Genomic DNA, 25210 nt, shown 5'->3' with positions numbered 1-25210 from the left:
GCTACCTGCCGCCCCCTATGTTAGATAACAGGAGGCAAAAGTAATCTAAATGATCAGGCTAACGGGAGGCAGAAGTAATCTAAATGATCAGGCTAACGGGAGGCAGAAGTAATCTAAATGATCAGTCTAACGGGAGGCAGAAGTAATCTAAATGATCAGGCTAACGGGAGGCAGAAGTAATCTAAATGATCAGTCTAACGGGAGGCAGAAGTAATCTAAATGATCAGTCTAACGGGAGGCAGAAGTAATCTAAATGATCAGTCTAACGGGAGGCAGAAGTAATCTAAATGATCAGTCTAACGGGAGGCAGAAGTAATCTAAATGATCAGTCTAACGGGAGGCAGAAGTAATCTAAATGATCAGGCTAACGGGAGGCAGAAGTAATCTAAATGATCAGGCTAACAGCAGGCAAAAGTAATCTAAATGATCAGACTAACAGGAGGCAGAAGTAATCTAAATGATCAGGCTAACAGGAGGCAGAAGTAATCTAAATGATCAGGCTAACAGGAGGCAGAAGTAATCTAAATGATCAGGCTAACAGGAGGCAGAAGTAATCTAAACGATCAGACAGAATCAGGCCAAGAGAAGTGATCATGTGAAATTATGAAGCGAATGGATGGAGAAATACAGTATCGCTCTATCCAATCAGAGCAGCATGATCAACGTACAGCCCGCCCTTCTCTTTACAGACAGGCAAACTAGCCAGTAGAGTTATTTAGACAACGTAGCACCTGGCACTGGATTGAGGGATATGAAAAGCTGTGCGCTGGCACCAGCAAAAAAAAATTCTAAAAAGAGAGATGGGGGGGGGACATCTGATGGAGGAGATCGTCCTACGTACCTTACAGGAGGAAAACAACGAGTTATTTAGAGACAAAGGTTCAGTCTTTACCGACGTAAATGTAGAACGTGGACATCCCCAGTATTACTAAAACTGTTAGTAGACAGAGACAGAGACAGGACTATACGTACCAACATGTAGACAGAGACAGGACTATACGTACCAACATGTAGACAGAGACAGGACTATACGTACCAACATGTAGACAGAGACAGGACTATACGTACCAACATGTAGACAGAGACAGGACTATACGTACCAACATGTAGACAGAGACAGGACTATACGTACCAACATGTAGACAGAGACAGGACTATACGTACCAACATGTAGACAGAGACAGGACTATACGTACCAACATGTAGACAGAGACAGGACTATACGTACCAACATGTAGACAGAGACAGGACTATACGTACCAACATGTAGACAGAGACAGGACTATACGTACCAACATGTAGACAGAGACAGGACTATACGTACCAACATGTAGACAGAGACAGGACTATACGTACCAACATGTAGACAGAGACAGGACTATACGTACCAACATGTAGACAGAGACAGGACTATACGTACCAACATGTAGACAGAGACAGGACTATACGTACCAACATGTAGACAGAGACAGGACTATACGTACCAACATGTAGACAGAGACAGGACTATACGTACCAACATGTAGACAGAGACAGGACTATACGTACCAACATGTAGACAGAGACAGGACTATACGTACCAACATGTAGACAGAGACAGGACTATACGTACCAACATGTAGACAGAGACAGGACTATACGTACCAACATGTAGACAGAGACAGGACTATACGTACCAACATGTAGACAGAGACAGGACTATACGTACCAACATGTAGACAGAGACAGGACTATACGTACCAACATGTAGACAGAGACAGGACTATACGTACCAACATGTAGACAGAGACAGGACTATACGTACCAACATGTAGACAGAGACAGGACTATACGTACCAACATGTAGACAGAGACAGGACTATACGTACCAACATGTAGACAGAGACAGGACTATACGTACCAACATGTAGACAGAGACAGGACTATACGTACCAACATGTAGACAGAGACAGGACTATACGTACCAACATGTAGACAGAGACAGGACTATACGTACCAACATGTAGACAGAGACAGGACTATACGTACCAACATGTAGACAGAGACAGGACTATACGTACCAACATGTAGACAGAGACAGGACTATACGTACCAACATGTAGACAGAGACAGGACTATACGTACCAACATGTAGACAGAGACAGGACTATACGTACCAACATGTAGACAGAGACAGGACTATACGTACCAACATGTAGACAGAGACAGGACTATACGTACCAACATGTAGACAGAGACAGGACTATACGTACCAACATGTAGACAGAGACAGGACTATACGTACCAACATGTAGACAGAGACAGGACTATACGTACCAACATGTAGACAGAGACAGGACTATACGTACCAACATGTAGACAGAGACAGGACTATACGTACCAACATGTAGACAGAGACAGGACTATACGTACCAACATGTAGACAGAGACAGGACTATACGTACCAACATGTAGACAGAGACAGGACTATACGTACCAACATGTAGACAGAGACAGGACTATACGTACCAACATGTAGAACAGATGACAGGCACTATACGTACCAACATGTAGACAGAGACAGGACTATACGTACCAACATGTAGACAGAGACAGGACTATACGTACCAACATGTAGACAGAGACAGGACTATACGTACCAACATGTAGACAGAGACAGGACTATACGTACCAACATGTAGACAGAGACAGGACTATACGTACCAACATGTAGACAGAGACAGGACTATACGTACCAACATGTAGACAGAGACAGGACTATACGTACCAACATGTAGACAGAGACAGGACTATACGTACCAACATGTAGACAGAGACAGGACTATACGTACCAACATGTAGACAGAGACAGGACTATACGTACCAACATGTAGACAGAGACAGGACTATACGTACCAACATGTAGACAGAGACAGGACTATACGTACCAACATGTAGACAGAGACAGGACTATACGTACCAACATGTAGACAGAGACAGGACTATACGTACCAACATGTAGACAGAGACAGGACTATACGTACCAACATGTAGACAGAGACAGGACTATACGTACCAACATGTAGACAGAGACAGGACTATACGTACCAACATGTAGACAGAGACAGGACTATACGTACCAACATGTAGACAGAGACAGGACTATACGTACCAACATGTAGACAGAGACAGGACTATACGTACCAACATGTAGACAGAGACAGGACTATACGTACCAACATGTAGACAGAGACAGGACTATACGTACCAACATGTAGACAGAGACAGGACTATACGTACCAACATGTAGACAGAGACAGGACTATACGTACCAACATGTAGACAGAGACAGGACTATACGTACCAACATGTAGACAGAGACAGGACTATACGTACCAACATGTAGACAGAGACAGGACTATACGTACCAACATGTAGACAGAGACAGGACTATACGTACCAACATGTAGACAGAGACAGGACTATACGTACCAACATGTAGACAGAGACAGGACTATACGTACCAACATGTAGACAGAGACAGGACTATACGTACCAACATGTAGACAGAGACAGGACTATACGTACCAACATGTAGACAGAGACAGGACTATACGTACCAACATGTAGACAGAGACAGGACTATACGTACCAACATGTAGACAGAGACAGGACTATACGTACCAACATGTAGACAGAGACAGGACTATACGTACCAACATGTAGACAGAGACAGGACTATACGTACCAACATGTAGACAGAGACAGGACTATACGTACCAACATGTGACAGAGACAGGACTATACGTACCAACATGTAGACAGAGACAGGACTATACGTACCAACATGTAGACAGAGACAGGACTATACGTACCAACATGTAGACAGAGACAGGACTATACGTACCAACATGTAGACAGAGACAGGACTATACGTACCAACATGTAGACAGAGACAGGACTATACGTACCAACATGTAGACAGAGACAGGACTATACGTACCAACATGTAGACAGAGACAGGACTATACGTACCAACATGTAGACAGAGACAGGACTATACGTACCAACATGTAGACAGAGACAGGACTATACGTACCAACATGTAGACAGAGACAGGACTATACGTACCAACATGTAGACAGAGACAGGACTATACGTACCAACATGTAGACAGAGACAGGACTATACGTACCAACATGTAGACAGAGACAGGACTATACATACCAACATGTAGACAGAGACAGGACTATACGTACCAACATGTAGACAGAGACAGGACTATACGTACCAACATGTAGACAGAGACAGGACTATACGTACCAACATGTAGACAGAGACAGGACTATACGTACCAACATGTAGACAGAGACAGGACTATACGTACCAACATGTAGACAGAGACAGGACTATACGTACCAACATGTAGACAGAGACAGGACTATACGTACCAACATGTAGACAGAGACAGGACTATACGTACCAACATGTAGACAGAGACAGGACTATACGTACCAACATGTAGACAGAGACAGGACTATACGTACCAACATGTAGACAGAGACAGGACTATACGTACCAACATGTAGACAGAGACAGGACTATACGTACCAACATGTAGACAGAGACAGGACTATACGTACCAACATGTAGACAGAGACAGGACTATACGTACCAACATGTAGACAGAGACAGGACTATACGTACCAACATGTAGACAGAGACAGGACTATACGTACCAACATGTAGACAGAGACAGGACTATACGTACCAACATGTAGACAGAGACAGGACTATACGTACCAACATGTAGACAGAGACAGGACTATACGTACCAACATGTAGACAGAGACAGGACTATACGTACCAACATGTAGACAGAGACAGGACTATACGTACCAACATGTAGACAGAGACAGGACTATACGTACCAACATGTAGACAGAGACAGGACTATACGTACCAACATGTAGACAGAGACAGGACTATACGTACCAACATGTAGACAGAGACAGGACTATACGTACCAACATGTAGACAGAGACAGGACTATACGTACCAACATGTAGACAGAGACAGGACTATACGTACCAACATGTAGACAGAGACAGGACTATACGTACCAACATGTAGACAGAGACAGGACTATACGTACCAACATGTAGACAGAGACAGGACTATACGTACCAACATGTAGACAGAGACAGGACTATACGTACCAACATGTAGACAGAGACAGGACTATACGTACCAACATGTAGACAGAGACAGGACTATACGTACCAACATGTAGACAGAGACAGGACTATACGTACCAACATGTAGACAGAGACAGGACTATACGTACCAACATGTAGACAGAGACAGGACTATACGTACCAACATGTAGACAGAGACAGGACTATACGTACCAACATGTAGACAGAGACAGGACTATACGTACCAACATGTAGACAGAGACAGGACTATACGTACCAACATGTAGACAGAGACAGGACTATACGTACCAACATGTAGACAGAGACAGGACTATACGTACCAACATGTAGACAGAGACAGGACTATACGTACCAACATGTAGACAGAGACAGGACTATACGTACCAACATGGTTCTCCACGTCATTGATGTAGAAGGTAAGAGCGGGCATGGACATCCCCAGACCGTCCTTCTTCAGAACCAGGATGGGCTCGTTAAAACCAACCTCCTCCAGGTAGTCCATCGTCAGCTGACTGCCGTTCAGCTTCAAAACAATGTCCTCAGAGCTGTAAAACATAGATGACATTAGAGCCTTCAGAAAGTATTCATACCCCTTGACTTATTACACATTGTGTTACAGCCTGAATTCAAAATGGATTAAATAGATTTTTTTTCCTCACCCATCTAAACACAATACCCCATGATGACAAAATGAAAACATGTTTAAATGTTTTTTGCAAATTTACTGAAAATTAAATACAGAAATAGTATTCACACCCCTGAGTCAATACATGTTAGAATCACCTTTGGCAGTGATTACAGCTGTGAGTCTTTCTGGGTCAGTCTCTAAGAGCTGTGAGTCTTTCTGGGTAAGTCTAAGAGCTGTGAGTCTTTCCAGGTAAGTCTCTAAGAGCTCTGAGTCTTTCTGGGTAAGTCTCTAAGAGCTCTGAGTCTTTCTGGGTAAGGATCTAAGAGCTCTGAGTCTTTCTGGGTAAGTCTCTAAGAGCTCTGAGTCTTTCTGGGTAAGTCTCTAAGAGCTCTGAGTCTTTCTGGGTAAGGATCTAAGAGCTCTGAGTCTTTCTGGGTAAGTCTCTAAGAGATGTGAGTCTTTCTGGGTAAGTCTCTTAAAGCTGTGAGTCTTTCTGGGTCTCTAAGAGCTGTGAGTCTTTCTGGGCAAGTCTCTAAGAGCTCTGAGTCTTTCTGGGTAAGTCTCTAAGAGCTGTGAGTCTTTCTGGGTAAGTCTCTTAAAGCTGTGAGTCTTTCTGGGTCTCTAAGAGCTGTGAGTCTTTCTGGGCAAGTCTCTAAGAGCTCTGAGTCTTTCTGGGTAAGTCTCTAAGAGCTGTGAGTCTTTCTGGGTAAGTCTCTAAGAGCTCTGAGTCTTTCTGGGTAAGTCTCTAAGAGATCTGAGTCTTTCTGGGTAAGTCTCTAAGAGCTGTGAGTCTTGGTGGTACAGGGTTACTGGTGGTACAGTGGTACTGGTGGTACTGGTGGTACAGTGGTACTGGTGGTACAGTGTTACTGGTGGTACTGGTGGTACAGTGGTACTGGTGGTACTGGTGGTACAGTGGTACTGGTAGTACAGTGGTACTGGTGGTACTGCTGGTACTGCTGGTACTGGTGGTACAGTGGTACTGGTGATACTGGTGGTACAGTGTTACTGCTGGTACTGGTGGTACAGTGGTACTGGTGGTACAGTGGTACTGGTGGTACTGGTGTTACTGCTGGTACTGGTGGTACAGTGGTACTGGTGGTACAGTGTTACTGGTGTTACTGCTGGTACTGGTGGTACAGTGTTACTGGTGTTACTGCTGGTACTGGTGGTACAGTGGTACTGGTGGTACAGTGGTACTGGTGGTACAGTGTTACTGCTGGTACTGGTGGTACAGTGGTACTGGTGGTACTGGTGTTACTGCTGGTACTGGTGGTACAGTGGTACTGGTGGTACAGTGTTACTGGTGTTACTGCTGGTACTGGTGGTACAGTGTTACTGGTGTTATTGGTGGTACTGGTGGTACAGTGGTACTGGTGGTACAGTGGTACTGGTGGTACTGATGGTACAGTGTTACTGGTGGTACAGTGGTACTGGTGGTCCAGTGTTACTGGTGGTACAGTGGTACTGGTGGTACAGTGTTACTGGTGGTACAGTGGTACTGGTGGTACTGGTGGTACTGGTGGTACAGTGGTACTGGTGGTACTGGTGGTACAGTGTTACTGGTGGTACTGGTGGTACAGTGTTACTGGTGGTACAGTGGTACTGGTGGTACTGGTGGTACAGTGGTACTGGTGGTACAGTGTTACTGGTGGTACAGTGTTACTGGTGGTACAGTGTTACTGGTGGTACAGTGGTACTGGTGGTACAGTGGTACTGGTGGTACTGGTGGTACAGTGTTACTGGTGGTACAGTGGTACTGGTGGTACAGTGTTACTGGTGGTACTGGTGGTACAGTGTTACTGGTGGTACAGTGTTACTGGTGGTACTGGTGGTACAGTGTTACTGGTGGTACTGGTGGTACTGGTGGTACAGTGTTACTGGTGGTACAGTGGTACTGGTGGTACAGTGTTACTGGCGGTACAGTGGTACTGGTGGTACAGTGGTACTGGTGGTGCTGGTGGTACAGTGTTACTGGTGTTACTGGTGGTACAGTGTTACTGGTGGTACAGTGTTACTGGTGGTACTGGTGGTACAGTGGTACTGGTGGTACAGTGGTACTGGTGGTACTGGTGGTACTGCTGGTACTGCTGGTACTGGTGGTACAGTGTTACTGCTGGTACTGGTGGTACAGTGTTACTGGTGTTATTGGTGGTACTGGTGGTACAGTGGTACTGGTGTTACTGGTGGTACTGGTGGTACAGTGGTACTGGTGGTACTGGTGGTACAGTGGTACTGGTGGTACAGTGTTACTGGTGGTACAGTGGTACTGGTGTTATTGGTGGTACAGTGGTACTGGTGGTACAGTGGTACTGGTGTTATTGGTGGTACAGTGGTACTGGTGTTACTGGTGGTACTGGTGGTACAGTGGTACTGGTGGTACAGTGGTACTGGTGTTATTGGTGGTACTGGTGGTACTGGTGGTACAGTGGTACTGGTGGTACTGGTGGTACAGTGGTACTGGTGGTACAGTGTTATTGGTGGTACTGGTGGTACTGGTGGTACAGTGTTATTGGTGGTACTGGTGGTACAGTGGTACTGGTGGTACAGTGGTACTGGTGTTACTGGTGGTACGGTGTTACTGGTGGTACTGGTGGTACAGTGGTACTGGTGGTACTGGTGGTACAGTGGTACTGGTGGTACAGTGTTATTGGTGGTACTGGTGGTACTGGTGGTACAGTGTTATTGGTGGTACTGGTGGTACAGTGGTACTGGTGATACTGGTGGTACAGTGTTACTGGTGGTACAGTGTTACTGGTGGTACTGGTGGTACAGTGGTACTGGTGGTACTGGTGGTACAGTGGTACTGGTGGTACTGGTGGTACAGGGTTACTGGTGGTACAGTGGTACAGTGTTACTGGTGGTACAGTGTTACTGGTGGTACTGGTGGTACAGTGGTACTGGTGGTACTGGTGGTACAGGGTTACTGGTGTTACTGGTGTTACTGATGGTACAGTGGTACTGGTGGTACTGGTGGTACAGTGTTACTGGTGGTACAGTGTTACTGGTGGTACTGGTGGTACAGTGTTACTGGTGGTACAGTGGTACTGGTGGTACTGGTGGTACAGTGTTACTGGTGGTACAGTGTTACTGGTGGTACTGGTGGTACAGTGTTACTGGTGGTACTGGTGGTACAGTGGTACTGGTGGTACTGGTGGTACAGTGTTACTGGTGGTACAGTGGTACTGGTGGTACAGTGGTACTGGTGGTACTGCTGGTACTGGTGGTACAGTGGTACTGGTGGTACAGTGGTACTGGTGTTACTGGTGGTACAGTGTTACTGGTGGTACAGTGTTACTGGTGGTACAGTGGTACTGGTGGTACTGGTGGTACAGTGTTACTGGTGGTACTGGTGGTACAGTGTTACTGGTGGTACTGGTGGTACAGTGTTACTGGTGTTATTGGTGGTACAGTGTTACTGGTGGTACAGTGGTGCTGGTGGTACTGGTGGTACAGTGTTACTGGTGGTACAGTGTTACTGGTGGTACAGTGTTACTGGTGTTACTGGTGGTACAGTGTTACTGGTGGTACAGTGTTACTGCTGGTACAGTGTTACTGGTGGTACAGTGGTGCTGGTGGTACTGGTGGTACAGTGTTACTGGTGGTACAGTGTTACTGGTGGTACAGTGTTACTGGTGGTACTGGTGGTACAGTGTTACTGGTGGTACAGTGTTACTGGTGGTACAGTGGTGCTGGTGGTACAGTGTTACTGGTGGTACAGTGTTACTGGTGGTACAGTGTTACTGGTGGTACTGGTGGTACAGTGTTACTGGTGTTACTGGTGGTACAGTGTTACTGGTGGTACTGGTGGTACAGTGTTACTGGTGTTACTGGTGGTACAGTGTTACTGGTGTTACTGGTGGTACAGTGTTACTGGTGGTACTGGTGGTACAGTGTTACTGGTGGTACTGGTGGTACAGTGTTACTGGTGGTACTGGTGGTACAGTGTTACTGGTGGTACAGTGTTACTGGTGGTACTGGTGGTACAGTGTTACTGGTGTTACTGGTGGTACAGTGTTACTGGTGGTACAGTGTTACTGGTGTTACTGGTGGTACAGTGTTACTGGTGGTACTGGTGGTACAGTGTTACTGGTGGTACAGTGTTACTGGTGGTACAGTGTTACTGGTGGTACAGTGGTACAGTGGTACTAGTGGTACAGTGTTACTGGTGTTACTGGTGGTACAGTGGTACTGGTGGTACAGTGTTCCTGGTGTTATTGGTGGTACAGTGGTACTGGTGGTACTGGTGGTACAGTGTTACTGGTGGTACAGTGGTACTGGTGGTACAGTGTTACTGGTGGTACAGTGTTACTGGTGGTACAGTGTGGTACAGTGGTACTGGTGGTACTGGTGGTACAGTGTTACTGGTGGTACAGTGGTACTGGTGGTACAGTGTTACTGGTGGTACAGTGTTACTGGTGGTACAGTGTTACTGGTGGTACAGTGGTACAGTGGTACAGTGTTACTGGTGGTACAGTGTTACTGGTGGTACTGGTGGTACAGTGTTACTGGTGGTACTGGTGGTACAGTGTTACTGGTGGTACTGGTGGTACAGTGTTACTGGTGGTACTGGTGGTACAGTGTTACTGGTGGTACTGGTGGTACAGTGTTACTGGTGGTACTGGTGGTACAGTGTTACTGGTGGTACAGTGTTACTGGTGGTACAGTGTTACTGGTGGTACTGGTGGTACAGTGTTACTGGTGTTACTGGTGGTACAGTGTTACTGGTGGTACAGTGTTACTGGTGTTACTGGTGGTACAGTGGTACTGGTGGTACTGGTGGTACAGTGTTACTGGTGGTACAGTGGTACTGGTGGTACAGTGTTACTGGTGGTACAGTGTTACTGGTGGTACAGTGGTACAGTGGTACAGTGGTACTGGTGGTACAGTGTTCCTGGTGTTATTGGTGGTACAGTGGTACTGGTGGTACTGGTGGTACAGTGTTACTGGTGGTACAGTGGTACTGGTGGTACAGTGTTACTGGTGGTACAGTGTTACTGGTGGTACAGTGGTACAGTGGTACAGTGTTACTGGTGGTACAGTGTTACTGGTGGTACTGGTGGTACAGTGTTACTGGTGGTACAGTGGTACAGTGGTACAGTGTTACTGGTGGTACTGGTGGTACAGTGTTACTGGTGGTACTGGTGGTACAGTGTTACTGGTGGTACTGGTGGTACAGTGTTACTGGTGGTACTGGTGGTACAGTGTTACTGGTGGTACTGGTGGTACAGTGTTACTGGTGGTACTGGTGGTACAGTGTTACTGGTGGTACTGGTGGTACAGTGTTCCTGGTGGTACTGGTGGTACAGTGTTCCTGGTGTTATTGGTGGTACAGTGTTACTGGTGGTACTGGTGGTACAGTGGTACTGGTGGTACAGTGGTACAGTGGTACAGTGGTACTGGTGGTACAGTGGTACAGTGGTACTGGTGGTACAGTGGTACAGTGGTACTGGTGGTACAGTGGTACAGTGGTACTGGTGGTACAGTGGTACAGTGTTACTGGTGGTACAGTGTTACTGGTGGTACTGGTGGTACAGTGGTACTGGTGGTACAGTGGTACAGTGGTACAGTGGTACTGGTGGTACAGTGGTACAGTGGTACTGGTGGTACTGGTGGTACAGTGTTACTGGTGGTACAGTGTTACTGGTGGTACTGGTGGTACAGTGTTACTGGTGGTACAGTGTTACTGGTGGTACTGGTGGTACAGTGTTACTGGTGGGTCACCTGAACAACATGTGAACAAGATGTTTTTCAGGAACAGATACCACTATTTAGTACCTCTATTCAGCCCTGCTCTGGGTACAGCCTACCCCAGTATTTAGTACCTCTATTCAGCCCTGCTCTGGGTACAGCCTACCCCAGTATTTAGTACCTCTATTCAGCCCTGCTCTGGGTACAGCCTACCCCAGTATTTAGTACCTCTATTCAGCCCTGCTCTGGGTACAGCCTACCCCAGTATTTAGTACCTCTATTCAGCCCTGCTCTGGGTACAGCCTACCCCACTATTTAGTACCTCTATTCAGCCCTGCTCTGGGTACAGCCTACCCCAGTATTTAGTACCTCTATTCAGCCCTGCTCTGGGTACAGCCTACCCCAGTATTTAGTACCTCTATTCAGCCCTGCTCTGGGTACAGCCTACCCCAGTATTTAGTACCTCTATTCAGCCCTGCTCTGGGTACAGCCTACCCCAGTATTTAGTACCTCTATTCAGCCCTGCTCTGGGTACAGCCTACCCCACTATTTAGTACCTCTATTCAGCCCTGCTCTGGGTACAGCCTACCCCAGTATTTAGTACCTCTATTCAGCCCTGCTCTGGGTACAGCCTACCCCACTATTTAGTACCTCTCTTCAGCCCTGCTCTGGGTACAGCCTACCCCACTATTTAGTACCCCTGATCAGCCCTGCTCTGGGTACGGCCTACCCCACTATTTAGTACCTCTAATCAGCCCTGCTCTCGGTACGGCCTACCCCACTATTTAGTACCTCTAAACAGCCCTGCTCTCGGTACGGCCTACCCCACTATTTAGTACCTCTAATCAGCCCTGCTCTCGGTACGGCCTACCCCACTATTTAGTACCTCTAAACAGCCCTGCTCTCGGTACGGCCTACCCCACTATTTAGTACCTCTAAACAGCCCTGCTCTCGGTACGGCCTACCCCACTATTTAGTACCTCTAAACAGCCCTGCTCTGGGTACGGCCTACCCCACTATTTAGTACCTCTAAACAGCCCTGCTCTGGGTACGGCCTACCCCACTATTTAGTACCTCTAGCCCTGCTCTGGGTACGGACTACCCCACTATTTAGTACCTCTAAACAGCCCTGCTCTGGGTACGGCCTACCCCACTATTTAGTACCTCTGATCAGCCCTGCTCTGGGTACGGCCTACCACATATTTAGTACCCCTGATCAGCCCTGCTCTGGGTACGGCCTACCCCACTATTTAGTACCTCTAATCAGCCCTGCTCTCGGTACGACCTACCCCACTATTTAGTACCTCTAGCCCTGCTCTGGGTACGAACTACCCCACTATTTAGTACCTCTAAACAGCCCTGCTCTGGGTACGGCCTACCCCACTATTTAGTACCTCTAGCCCTGCTCTGGGTACGGACTACCCCACTATTTAGTACCTCTAGCCCTGCTCTCGGTACGGCCTACCCCACTATTTAGTACCTCTAGCCCTGCTCTCGGTACGGCCTACCCCACTATTTAGTACCTCTAATCAGCCCTGCTCTCGGTACGGCCTACCCCACTATTTAGTACCTCTAATCAGCCCTGCTCTTGGTACGGCCTACCCCACTATTTAGTACCTCTAGCCCTGCTCTGGGTACGGCCTACCCCACTATTTAGTACCTCTAAACAGCCCTGCTCTGGGTACGGCCTACCCCACTATTTAGTACCTCTAATCAGCCCTGCTCTCGGTACGGCCTACCCCACTATTTAGTACCTCTAATCAGCCCTGCTCTGGGTACGTCCTACCCCACTATTTAGTACCTCTAATCAGCCCTGCTCTCGGTACGGCCTACCCCACTATTTAGTACCTCTAGCCCTGCTCTCGGTACGGCCTACCCCACTATTTAGTACCTCTAATCAGCCCTGCTCTCGGTACGGCCTACCCCACTATTTAGTACCTCTAATCAGCCCTGCTCTCGGTACGGCCTACCCCACTATTTAGTACCTCTAGCCCTGCTCTGGGTACGGCCTACCCCACTATTTAGTACCTCTAAACAGCCCTGCTCTGGGTACGGCCTACCCCACTATTTAGTACCTCTAATCAGCCCTGCTCTCGGTACGGCCTACCCCACTATTTAGTACCTCTAGCCCTGCTCTGGGTACGGCCTAACCCCGCTATTTAGTACCTCTAGCCCTGCTCTCGGTACGGCCTACCCCACTATTTAGTACCTCTAGCCCTGCTCTCGGTACGGCCTACCCCACTATTTAGTACCTCTAATCAGCCCTGCTCTGGGTACGGCCTACCCCACTATTTAGTACCTCTAATCAGCCCTGCTCTCGGTACGGCCTACCCCACTATTTAGTACCCCTGATCAGCCCTGCTCTGGGTACGGCCTACCCCACTATTTAGTACCCCTGATCAGCCCTGCTCTGTGTACGGCCTACCACATATTTAGTACCCCTGATCAACCCTGCTCTGGGTACGGCCTACCCCACTATTTAGTACCCCTGATCAGCCCTGCTCTGGGTACGGCCTACCCCACTATTTAGTACCTCTATTCAGCCCTGCTCTGGGTACAGCCTACCCCACTATTTAGTACCCCTGATCAGCCCTGCTCTGGGTACGGCCTACCCCACTATTTAGTACCTCTAATCAGCCCTGCTCTGGGTACGGCCTACCCCACTATTTAGTACCTCTAATCAGCCCTGCTCTGGGTACGGCCTACCCCACTATTTAGTACCCCTGATCAGCCCTGCTCTGGGTACGGCCTAACCCACTATTTAGTACCCCTGATCAGCCCTGCTCTGGGTACGGCCTACCCCACTATTTAGTACCCCTGACCAGCCCTGCTCTGGCCTACCCCACTATTTAGTACCTCTAATCAGCCCTGCTCTCGGTACGGCCTACCCCACTATTTAGTACCTCTAATCAGCCCTGCTCTGGGTACGGCCTACCACACTATTTAGTACCTCTAATCAGCCCTGCTCTCGGTACGGCCTACCCCACTATTTAGTACCCCTGATCAGCCCTGCTCTGGGTACGGCCTACCCCACTATTTAGTACCCCTGATCAGCCCTGCTCTGTGTACGGCCTACCACATATTTAGTACCCCTGATCAACCCTGCTCTGGGTACGGCCTACCCCACTATTTAGTACCCCTGATCAGCCCTGCTCTGGGTACGGCCTACCCCACTATTTAGTACCTCTATTCAGCCCTGCTCTGGGTACAGCCTACCCCACTATTTAGTACCCCTGATCAGCCCTGCTCTGGGTACGGCCTACCCCACTATTTAGTACCTCTAATCAGCCCTGCTCTCGGTACGGCCTACCCCACTATTTAGTACCTCTAATCAGCCCTGCTCTGGGTACGGCCTACCCCACTATTTAGTACCCCTGATCAGCCCTGCTCTGGGTACGGCCTAACCCACTATTTAGTACCCCTGATCAGCCCTGCTCTGGGTACGGCCTACCCCACTATTTAGTACCCCTGACCAGCCCTGCTCTGGCCTACCCCACTATTTAGTACCTCTAATCAGCCCTGCTCTCGGTACGGCCTACCCCACTATTTAGTACCTCTAATCAGCCCTGCTCTGGGTACAGCCTACCCCAGTATTTAGTACCTCTAATCAGCCCTGCTCTGGGTACGGCCTACCCCACTATTTAGTACCCCTGATCAGCCCTGCTCTGGGTACGGCCTACCCTACTATTTAGTACCTCTAATCAGCCCATTTCTATCATCAGTCTGAACATTTAGCTTCCAAATCAGCCCATCTCCTATATCTGGACATTTAGTGATTGCTCATCTATTCTACAATCTATACATGTTGTAACTGCCCATATATTTTAATCTGTACATATATTTATCACATCTATAGAGAAATAATCGCATACTAAAATGAGCTAGTTGTGTTCTTATGGCCTTTCCCTAGCACAGAGTGACACACGTGTTGATGATTTCTCTGTAAATAAATATTTCATTGTTTTAAACTGTTGCTTTGGGAAGTTTGTCAAAAGGAATGAGTACATTAAGAGATCACCAAATCACCACAAGACAATCATGGTCAAATAAATACATCTGAAAAATGTGTGTAAACAAATCAACCAGAAATACTATTAGTCTAAATAAATCAACCAGAAATAAATCTTAAAACGTCTTTTTATTTCTAAAATGTCTTCACTTTTTTAAGACGTCTCAAGACATGGTGATGGCTGGATACGTAGCATGTAGGACCGGCTTCCCAGACCCAGATGAAGCCTGGTAGCGGGGAACTGTCCCATATGATGTGGTTAGCTGATATGTTAAACACCTATCCACGTGTGCTGTAAGATCTGGCGTCTACAATGTAGTCAGCCTGGAACGCAGCCGGAGATTTCTCCTGAGATAAGGGTTCCAGGACCAGGCACACAGTGTGTTCGTCACAAATGGCATCCTATTTCCTATACAGTACATTATTTTTGATCAAGACTCTGGTCAAAAGTAGTGCGCTATAGTGAATAGGGTGTCATTTGGGATGAATCCTATGGATCCAGAGGGAGGCTTTCTAATAGTGGTCTGAGAGCTCCATCTAGTGTCCACTCTGGTACACTGCAAGACGTCTTATAATTACACTATGACAACTCCAATCCAATCAGAGGCTGTTGAATCTGAAGTCTGGAGGACTTCTCCTGTCTTATCCGGTGTCCTGTGTGAATTTAAGTATGCTCTCTCTAATTCTCTCCTTCTCTCTCTCTTTCTTTCTCTCTCTCGGAAGGACCTGAGCCCTAGGACCATGCGTCAGGACTACCTGGCATGATGACTCCTTGCTGTCCCCAGTCCACCTGGCCTTGCTGCTGCGCCAGTTTCAACTGTTCTGCCTGCGGCTATGGAACCCTGACCTGTTCACCGGACGTGCTAAAAAAGCCAACTGACATTTACTCCTGAGGTGCTGACTTGCTGCACCCTCGATAACTACTGTGATTATTATTATTTGACCATGCTGGTCATTTATGAACATTTGAACATCTTGGCCATGTTCTGTTATAATCTCCACCCGGCACAGCCAGAAGAGGACTGGCCACCCCTCATAGCCTGGTTCCTCTCTAGGTTTCTTCCTAGGTTCCCACCTTTCTAGAGAGTTTTTCCTAGCCACCGTGCTTCTACACCTGCATTGCTTGCTGTTTGGGGTTTTAGGCTGGGTTTCTGTACAGCACTTTGAGATATCAGCTGATGTACGAAGGGCTTTATAAATACATTTGATTTGATTTTGATTTGATTTGAATCTGATGTCTGCCTGTCTGAGCTGTATTAGTACTGTCTGTAAATTCTGTCTGATATGTATTAGTACTGTCTGTAAATTCTGTCTGATATGTATTAGTACTGACTGATAATCCTGTCTGAGATGTATTAGTACTGACTGATAATCCTGTCTGAGATGTATTAGTACTGTCTGATAATCCTGTCTTAGATGTATTAGTACTGACTGATAATCCTGTCCGAGATCTATTAGTACTGACTGATAATCCTGTCTGAGATCTATTAGTACTGACTGATAATCCTGTCTGAGATCTATTAGTACTGTCTGATAATCCTGTCTCAGATGTATTAGTACTGTCTGATAATCCTGTCTCAGATGTATTAGTACTGACTGATAATCCTGTCTCAGATGTATTAGTACTGTCTGATAATCCTGTCTTAGATGTATTAGTACTGACTGATAATCCTGTCCGAGATCTATTAGTACTGACTGATAATCCTGTCCGAGATCTATTAGTACTGACTGATAATCCTGTCTGAGATCTATTAGTACTGTCTGATAATCCTGTCTCAGATGTATTAGTACTGTCTGATAATCCTGTCTCAGATGTATTAGTACTGTCTGATAATCCTGTCTTAGATGTATTAGTACTGACTGATAATCCTGTCTGGGATCTATTACTGTGTGGTCATCTGACTGACAGGGTAAGAGACAGGTTGGAGTTGTTGGAGTTAAATTAAATCTGCTTTAAGGAGGTTGATACAGAGAGAGTCGCTGTTTAAAAACTAACTAGCTACTTCGCACACAAACAAACACACAGACAGACAGACTCGACCTCAAGGCGCTACAGAGGGTGGGGAATAACGCCCGGTACATCACTGGGGCCCAGTACACCTTTACAGTGCTTTAGGAAAGTATTCAGACCACTTGACTTTTTACACATTTTATTAAGTTACAGTCTTATTCTAAAATTGATTAAATATAACAATTTCCTCATCAATCTACACACAATACCGCATAATGACAAAACGAAAACAGGTTTTTAGAAATTTTCGTAAATGTATACAAATTAAAAAACAGCACTACCGTATTTACATATCTATTCAGACCCTTCGCTATGAGACTAGAAGTTGAGCTCAGGTGCATCCTGTTTCCATTGATCATCCTTGAGATGTTTCTACAACTTGATTGGAGTCCACCTGTGGTAAATTCAATTGATTGGAAAGGTACACACCTGTCTATTTAAAGGTCTCACAGTTGACAGCGCATGTCAGAGCAAAAACCAGGTGGATGGAATTGTCCGTAGAGCTCCGAGACAAGATTGTGTTGAGGCACAGATCTGGGGAAGGGTATTAAAAAATGTCTGCAGCATTGAAGGTCCCCAAGAACACAGTGGCCTCCATCATTCTTAAATGGAAGAAGTTTGGAACTACCAAGACTCTTCCTAGAGCTGGCTGCCCGGCAAAACTGATCGGGGGAGAAGGGCCTTGGTCAGGGAGGTGACCATGAACATGATGGTCACTCTGACAGAGCTCTAGAGTTCCTCTGTGGAGATGGGAGAACCTTCCAGAAATACAACCATCTCTGCAGCACTCCACCAATCAGGCCTTTATGGTAGAGTGGCCAGACGGAAGCCACTCCTCAGTAAAAGGCACGTGACAGCCCACTTGGAGTTTGTCAAAAGGCACCTAAAGGACTCTGACCATGAGAAACAAGATTCTCTGGTCTGATGAAACCAAGATTGAACTGGAGGAAACCTGGCACCCTCACTATGGTGAAGTATGGTGGTGGCAGCATCATGCTGTGGGGATGTTTTTCAGGGACTGGGAGACTAGTCAGGATGGAGGGAAAGATGAATGGAGCAAAGTACAGAGAGATCCTTGATGAAAACCTGCTCCAGAGCGCTCAGGACCTCAGATTGGGGCGAAGGTTCACCTCCCTGTATACAGTCATGTAATTACCTGGTACTCCCTGTATATAGCCATGTTATTACCTGGTACTCCCTGTATATAGCCATGTTATTACCCAGGACTCCCTGTATATAACCATGTTATTACCAGGTACACCCTGTATATAGCCATGTTATTACCTGGTACTCCCTGTATATAGCCATGTTATTACCTGGTACTCCCTGTATATAGCCATGTTATTACCTGGTACTCCCTGTATATAGCCATGTTATTACCTGGTACTCCCTGTATATAACCATGTTACTACCTGGTACTCCCTGTATATAGCCATGTTATTACCTGGTACTCCCTGTATATAACCATGTTACTACCTGGTACTCCCTGTATATAGCCATGTTATTACCTGGTACTCTCTGTATATAGCCATGTTATTACCTGGTACTTCCTGTATATAGCCATGTTATTACCTGGTACTCCCTGTATATAGCCATGTTATTACCTGGTACTTCCTGTATATAGCCATGTTATTACCTGGTACTCCCTGTATATAGCCATGTTATTACCTGGTACTCCCTGTATATAGCCATGTTATTACCTGGTACTTCCTGTATATAGCCATGTTATTACCTGGTACCTCCTGTATATATCCATGTTATTACCTGGTACTACCTGTATATAGCCATGTTATTACCTGGTACTCCCTGTATATAGTCATTTTATCACCTGGTACATCCTGTATATAGCCATGTTATTACCTGGTACCTCCTGTATATAGCCATGTTATTACCTGGTACTCCCTGTATATAGCCGTGTTATTACCTGGTACTCCCTGTATATAGCCATGTTATTACCTGGTACTCCCTGTATATAGCCATGTTATTACCTGGTACTCCCTGTATATAGCCATGTTATTACCTGGTACTCCCTGTATATAGCCATGTTATTACCTGGTACTCCCTGTATATAGCCATGTTATTACCTGGTACTCCCTGTATATAGCCATGTTATCACCTGGTACTTCCTGTATATAGCCATGTTATTACCTGGTACTCCCTGTATATAGCCATGTTATTACCTGGTACTCCCTGTATATAGCCATGTTATTACCTGGTACTCCCTGTATATAGCCATGTTATTACCTGGTACTCCCTGTATATAGCCATGTTATTACCTGGTACTCCCTGTATATAGCCATGTTATTACCTGGTACTCCCTGTATATAGCCATGTTATTACCTGGTACTCCCTGTATATAACCATGTTACTACCTGGTACTCCCTGTATATAGCCATGTTATTACCTGGTACTCCCTGTATATAACCATGTTACTACCTGGTACTCCCTGTATATAGCCATGTTATTACCTGGTACTCTCTGTATATAGCCATGTTATTACCTGGTACTTCCTGTATATAGCCATGTTATTACATGGTACTCCCTGTATATAGCCATGTTATTACCTGGTACTCCCTGTATATAGCCATGTTATTACCTGGTACTTCCTGTATATAGCCATGTTATTACCTGGTACTACCTGTATATAGCCATGTTATTACCTGGTACTCCCTGTATATAGTCATTTTATCACCTGGTACTTCCTGTATATAGCCATGTTATTACCTGGTACCTCCTGTATATAGCCATGTTATTACCTGGTACTACCTGTATATAGCCATGTTATTACCTGGTACTCCCTGTATATAGTCATTTTATCACCTGGTACTTCCTGTATATAGCCATGTTATTACCTGGTACCTCCTGTATATAGCCATGTTATTACCTGGTACTCCCTGTATATAGCCATGTTATTACCTGGTACTCCCTGTATATAGCCATGTTATTACCTGGTACTCCCTGTATGTAGTCATTTTATCACCTGGTACTCCCTGTATATAGCCATGTTATTACCTGGTACTCCCTGTATATAGCCATGTTATTACCTGGTACTCCCTGTATATAGCCATGTTATTACCTGGTACTTCCTGTATATAGTCATTTTATCACCTGTTACTCCCTGTATATCGCCATGTTATTACCTGGTACTTCCTGTATATAGCCATGTTATTACCTGGTACTCCCTGTATATAGCCATGTTATTACCTGGTACTCCCTGTATATAGTCATTTTATCACCTGTTACTCCCTGTATATAGCCATGTTATTACCTGGTACTTCCTGTATATAGCCATGTTATTACCTGGTACTTCCTGTATATAGCCATGTTATTACCTGGTACTTCCTGTATATAGCCATGTTATTACCTGGTACTCCCTGTATATAGCCATGTTATTACCTGGTACTCCCTGTATATAGCCATGTTATTACCTGGTACTTCCTGTATATAGCCATGTTATTACCTGGTACTCCCTGTATATAGCCATGTTATTACCTGGTACTCCCTGTATATAGCCATGTTATTACCTGGTACTCCCTGTATATAGCCATGTTATTACCTGGTACTCCCTGTATATAGCCATGTTATTACCTGGTACTCCCTGTATATAGCCATGTTATTACCTGGTACTCCCTGTATATAGCCATGTCATTACCTGGTACTCCCTGTATATAGCCATGTTATTACCTGGTACTCCCTGTATATAGCCATGTTATTACCTGGTACTCCCTGTATATAGTCATTTTATCACCTGGTACTTCCTGTATATAGCCATGTTATTACCTGGTACTCCCTGTATATAGCCATGTTATTACCTGGTACTCCCTGTATATAGCCATGTTATTACCTGGTACTCCCTGTATATAGTCATTTTATCACCTGTTACTCCCTGTATATAGCCATGTTATTACCTGGTACTCCCTGTATATAGTCATTTTATCACCTGGTACTTCCTGTATATAGCCATGTTATTACCTGGTACTCCCTGTATATAGTCATTTTATCACCTGTTACTCCCTGTATATAGCCATGTTATTACCTGGTACTTCCTGTATATAGCCATGTTATTACCTGGTACTTCCTGTATATAGACATGTTATTACCTGGTACTTCCTGTATATAGCCATGTCATTACCTGGTACTTCCTGTATATAGACATGTTATTACCTGGTACTCCCTGTATATAACCATATTATTACCTGGTACTTCCTGTATATAGTCATTTTATCACCTGGTACTCCCTGTATATAGCCATGTTATTACCTGGTACTCCCTGTATATAGCCATGTTATTACCTGGTACTCCCTGTATATAACCATGTTATTACCTGGTACTCCCTGTATATAACCATGTTATTACCTGGTACTCCCTGTATATAACCATGTTATTACCTGGTACTCCCTGTATATAGCCATGTTATTACCTGGTACTCCCTGTATATAGCCATGTTATTACCTGATACTCCCTGTATATAGTCATTTTATCACCTGGTACTCCCTGTATATAGCCATGTTATTACCTGGTACTCCCTGTATATAGTCATTTTATCACCTGGTACTCCCTGTATATAGCCATGTTATTACCTGGTACTCCCTGTATATAGCCATGTTATTACCTGGTACTCCCTGTATATAGCCATGTTATTACCTGGTACTCCTGTTTATAACCATGTTATTACCTGGTACTCCCTGTATATAGCCATGTTATTACCTGGTACTCCTGTTTATAACCATGTTATTACCTGGTACTCCCTGTATATAGCCATGTTATTACCCGGTACTCCCTGTATATGGCCATGTTATTACCTGGTACTCCTGTTTATAACCATGTTATTACCTGGTACTCCCTGTATATAGCCATGTTATTACCTGGTACTCCCTGTATATAACCATGTTATTACCTGGTACTCCTGTTTATAACCATGTTATTACCTGGTACTCCCTGTATATAACCATGTTATTACCTGGTACTCCTGTTTATAACCATGTTATTACCTGGTACTCCCTGTATATAACCATGTTATTACCTGGTACCCCCTGTATATAGCCATGTTATTACCTGGTACTCCCTGTATATAACCATGTTATTACCTGGTACTCCCTGTATATAGACATGTTATTACCTGGTACTCCCTGTTTATAACCATGTTATTACCTGGTACTCCTGTATATAGCCATGTTATTACCTGGTACTCCTGTTTATAACCATGTTATTTTTATTCGTTACTGTTATTCACTGTGCATTTATTCCAACTTTTTGTAAACAAAAATATCTTTAACTCTGCATTGTTGAAACAGGAGCTGTAAGTAAGCATTTCACTGTTACTCTACACCTGTTGTCTACAAAGCATGTGATGAATCAAATCAATTTGATTTGAGTAGTTGTTTACCTGGGGAAGGTGCGACTGCGTAGCTCCTTGATGAACACCTGACTGCCGTTCTGAACAGCTCGGATGTCTCCACTCTGTCCCGTGTCCTGTTTATTCCTTTTCTTGTTTTTCACTAAACACACAAAGACAAGATTAATACAACACCATTAGTCACAGCAGGGTCCTATTCACTAGACACCAAACAGAAGAGAACGGAGCAGAATGCTACGGTTTACACTAATCAATAAAACACAGTACAGTGTCAGCCTGTGGGACTGCAGGTACAGGACTGCAGTAGGTACGCCAGACAGACAGACTTACTGGTGGATTTTCCGTCTGTCTTCTCACAGTTGGGACAGTGGTAGATGTCAATGTCTGGAGCCTCATCTTCATCCACACCAACACAGCTGGAACAGCAGAGAGATATACATTAACACAGCTGGAACAGCAGGGAGATATACATTAACACAGCTGGAACAGCAGAGAGATATACATTAACACAGCTGGAACAGCAGAGAGATATACATTAACACAGCTGGAACAGCAGAGAGATATACATTAACACAGCTGGAACAGCAGAGATATTCATTAACACAGCTGGAACAGCAGAGTGATATTCATTAACACAGCTGGAACAGCAGAGTGATATTCATTAACACAGCTGGAACAGCAGAGAGATATACATTAACACAGCTGGAACAGCAGAGTGATATTCATTAACACAGCTGGAACATTGGAGTGATATTCATTAACACAGCTGGAACAGCAGAGAGATATTCATTAACACAGCTGGAACAGCAGAGAGATATACATTAACACAGCTGGAACAGCAGGGAGATATACATTAACACAGCTGGAACAGCAGAGAGATATACATTAACACAGCTGGAACAGCAGAGAGATATTCATTAACACAGCTGGAACAGCAGAGTGATATTCATTAACACAGCTGGAACAGCAGAGTGATATTCATTAACACAGCTGGAACAGCAGAGAGATATACATTAACACAGCTGGAACAGCAGAGTGATATTCATTAACACAGCTGGAACAGCAGAGTGATATTTATTAACACAGCTGGAACAGCAGAGAGATATTCATTAACACAGCTGGAACAGCAGAGAGATATACATTAACACAGCTGGAACAGCAGAGTGATATAGTGCCAGTCAAAAGTTTGGACACACTTACTCATATTCTACATTGTAGAATAATAGTGAAGACATCAACACTATAAAATAACAAGTACGGAATCATGTAGTAACCAAAAAAGTGTTCAACAAATCAAAATATATTTGAGATTCTTCAAAGTAGCCACCTTTTGCCTTGATGACAGCTTTGCACACTCCTGGTATTCTCTCAACCAGCTTCACCTGGAACAGTTTTATAGGACTTTCCACATATGCTGAGCAATTGTTGGCTGCTTTTCCTTCACTTTGCGGTCCAACTCATCCCAAACCATCTCAATTGGGTTGAGGTCGGGTGATTGTGGAGGCCAGGTCATCTGATGCAGCACTCCATCACTCTCCTTCTTGGTCATATAGCCCTAACACAGCCTGGAGGTGTGTTGGGTCACTGTCGTGTTGAAAAACAAATGATAGTCCCACTAAGCGCCAACCAGATGGGATGGCGTATCGCTGTAGAATGCTGTGGTAGCCATGCAGGTTAATAAGTGTGCCTTGAATTATAAATAAATCACAGACAGTGTCACCAGCAAAGCACCCCCACACCATCACACCTCCTCCATGCTTCACGGTGGGAACCACACATTCAGAGATCATCCGTTCACCTACTCTGTGTCTCACAAAGACATAGCGGTTGGAACCAAAAATCTCAAATTTGGACTCATCAGACCAAAGGACAGATTATTTCCACCGGTCTAATGTCCATTGCTCGTGTTTCTTGGCACAAGCAAGTCTCTTCTTATTATTGGTGTCCTTTAGTAGTGGTTTCTTTGCAGCAATTCAAATATTGTCACATGCGCCGAATACAACAGGTGTAGACCTTAAAGTGAAATTGTCACGTTCTGACCATAGTTCTTGTGTGTTTTGCTTGTTTTAGTGTTGGTCAGGACGTGAGCTGGGTGGGCATTCTATGTTGTGTGTCTAGTTAGTCTGTTTCTATGTTTGGCCTAATATGGTTCCCAATCAGAGGCAGGTGTTTTGTGTTGTCTCTGATTGGGAATCATATATAGGTGGCTTGTTTTGTGTTGGGGTTTGTGGGTGTTTTTTTCCTGTCTTTGTGTTTTCTCTGCACCAGATAGGGCTGTATCGGTTTGCCACATTTTGTTATTTTGTATTGTTGTAAG

At 45.2% G+C, this 25210-nt stretch overlaps 1 protein-coding gene across 3 annotated transcripts in view; it reads right to left on the bottom strand.

Moving 5' to 3' along the window:
* LOC139552771 (lysine-specific demethylase phf2-like) overlaps positions 1-25210 on the bottom strand; it is a 144413-nt gene that overhangs the window by 87292 nt on the left and 31911 nt on the right. For 2 of the 3 annotated variants that reach the window (XM_071364805.1, XM_071364814.1), the window contains exons 2-4: positions 23224-23309; positions 22924-23035; positions 5583-5743 (exon numbers count right to left, since the gene is read on the bottom strand). In XM_071364805.1, the coding sequence (XP_071220906.1) occupies positions 5583-5743; positions 22924-23035; positions 23224-23309 (359 nt within the window). Of the gene's footprint in view, positions 1-5582; positions 5744-22923; positions 23036-23223; positions 23310-24220; positions 24274-25210 lie in introns of those variants that run through there. The other variant, XM_071364821.1, reaches the window with a different exon arrangement.

Source organism: Salvelinus alpinus, chromosome 2, assembly GCF_045679555.1.
Source record: "Salvelinus alpinus chromosome 2, SLU_Salpinus.1, whole genome shotgun sequence".
Taxonomy (NCBI): domain Eukaryota; kingdom Metazoa; phylum Chordata; class Actinopteri; order Salmoniformes; family Salmonidae; genus Salvelinus; species Salvelinus alpinus.
Note: the sequence above shows the minus strand (reverse complement) of the source record. Positions and strands in the feature narration are given on the sequence as shown.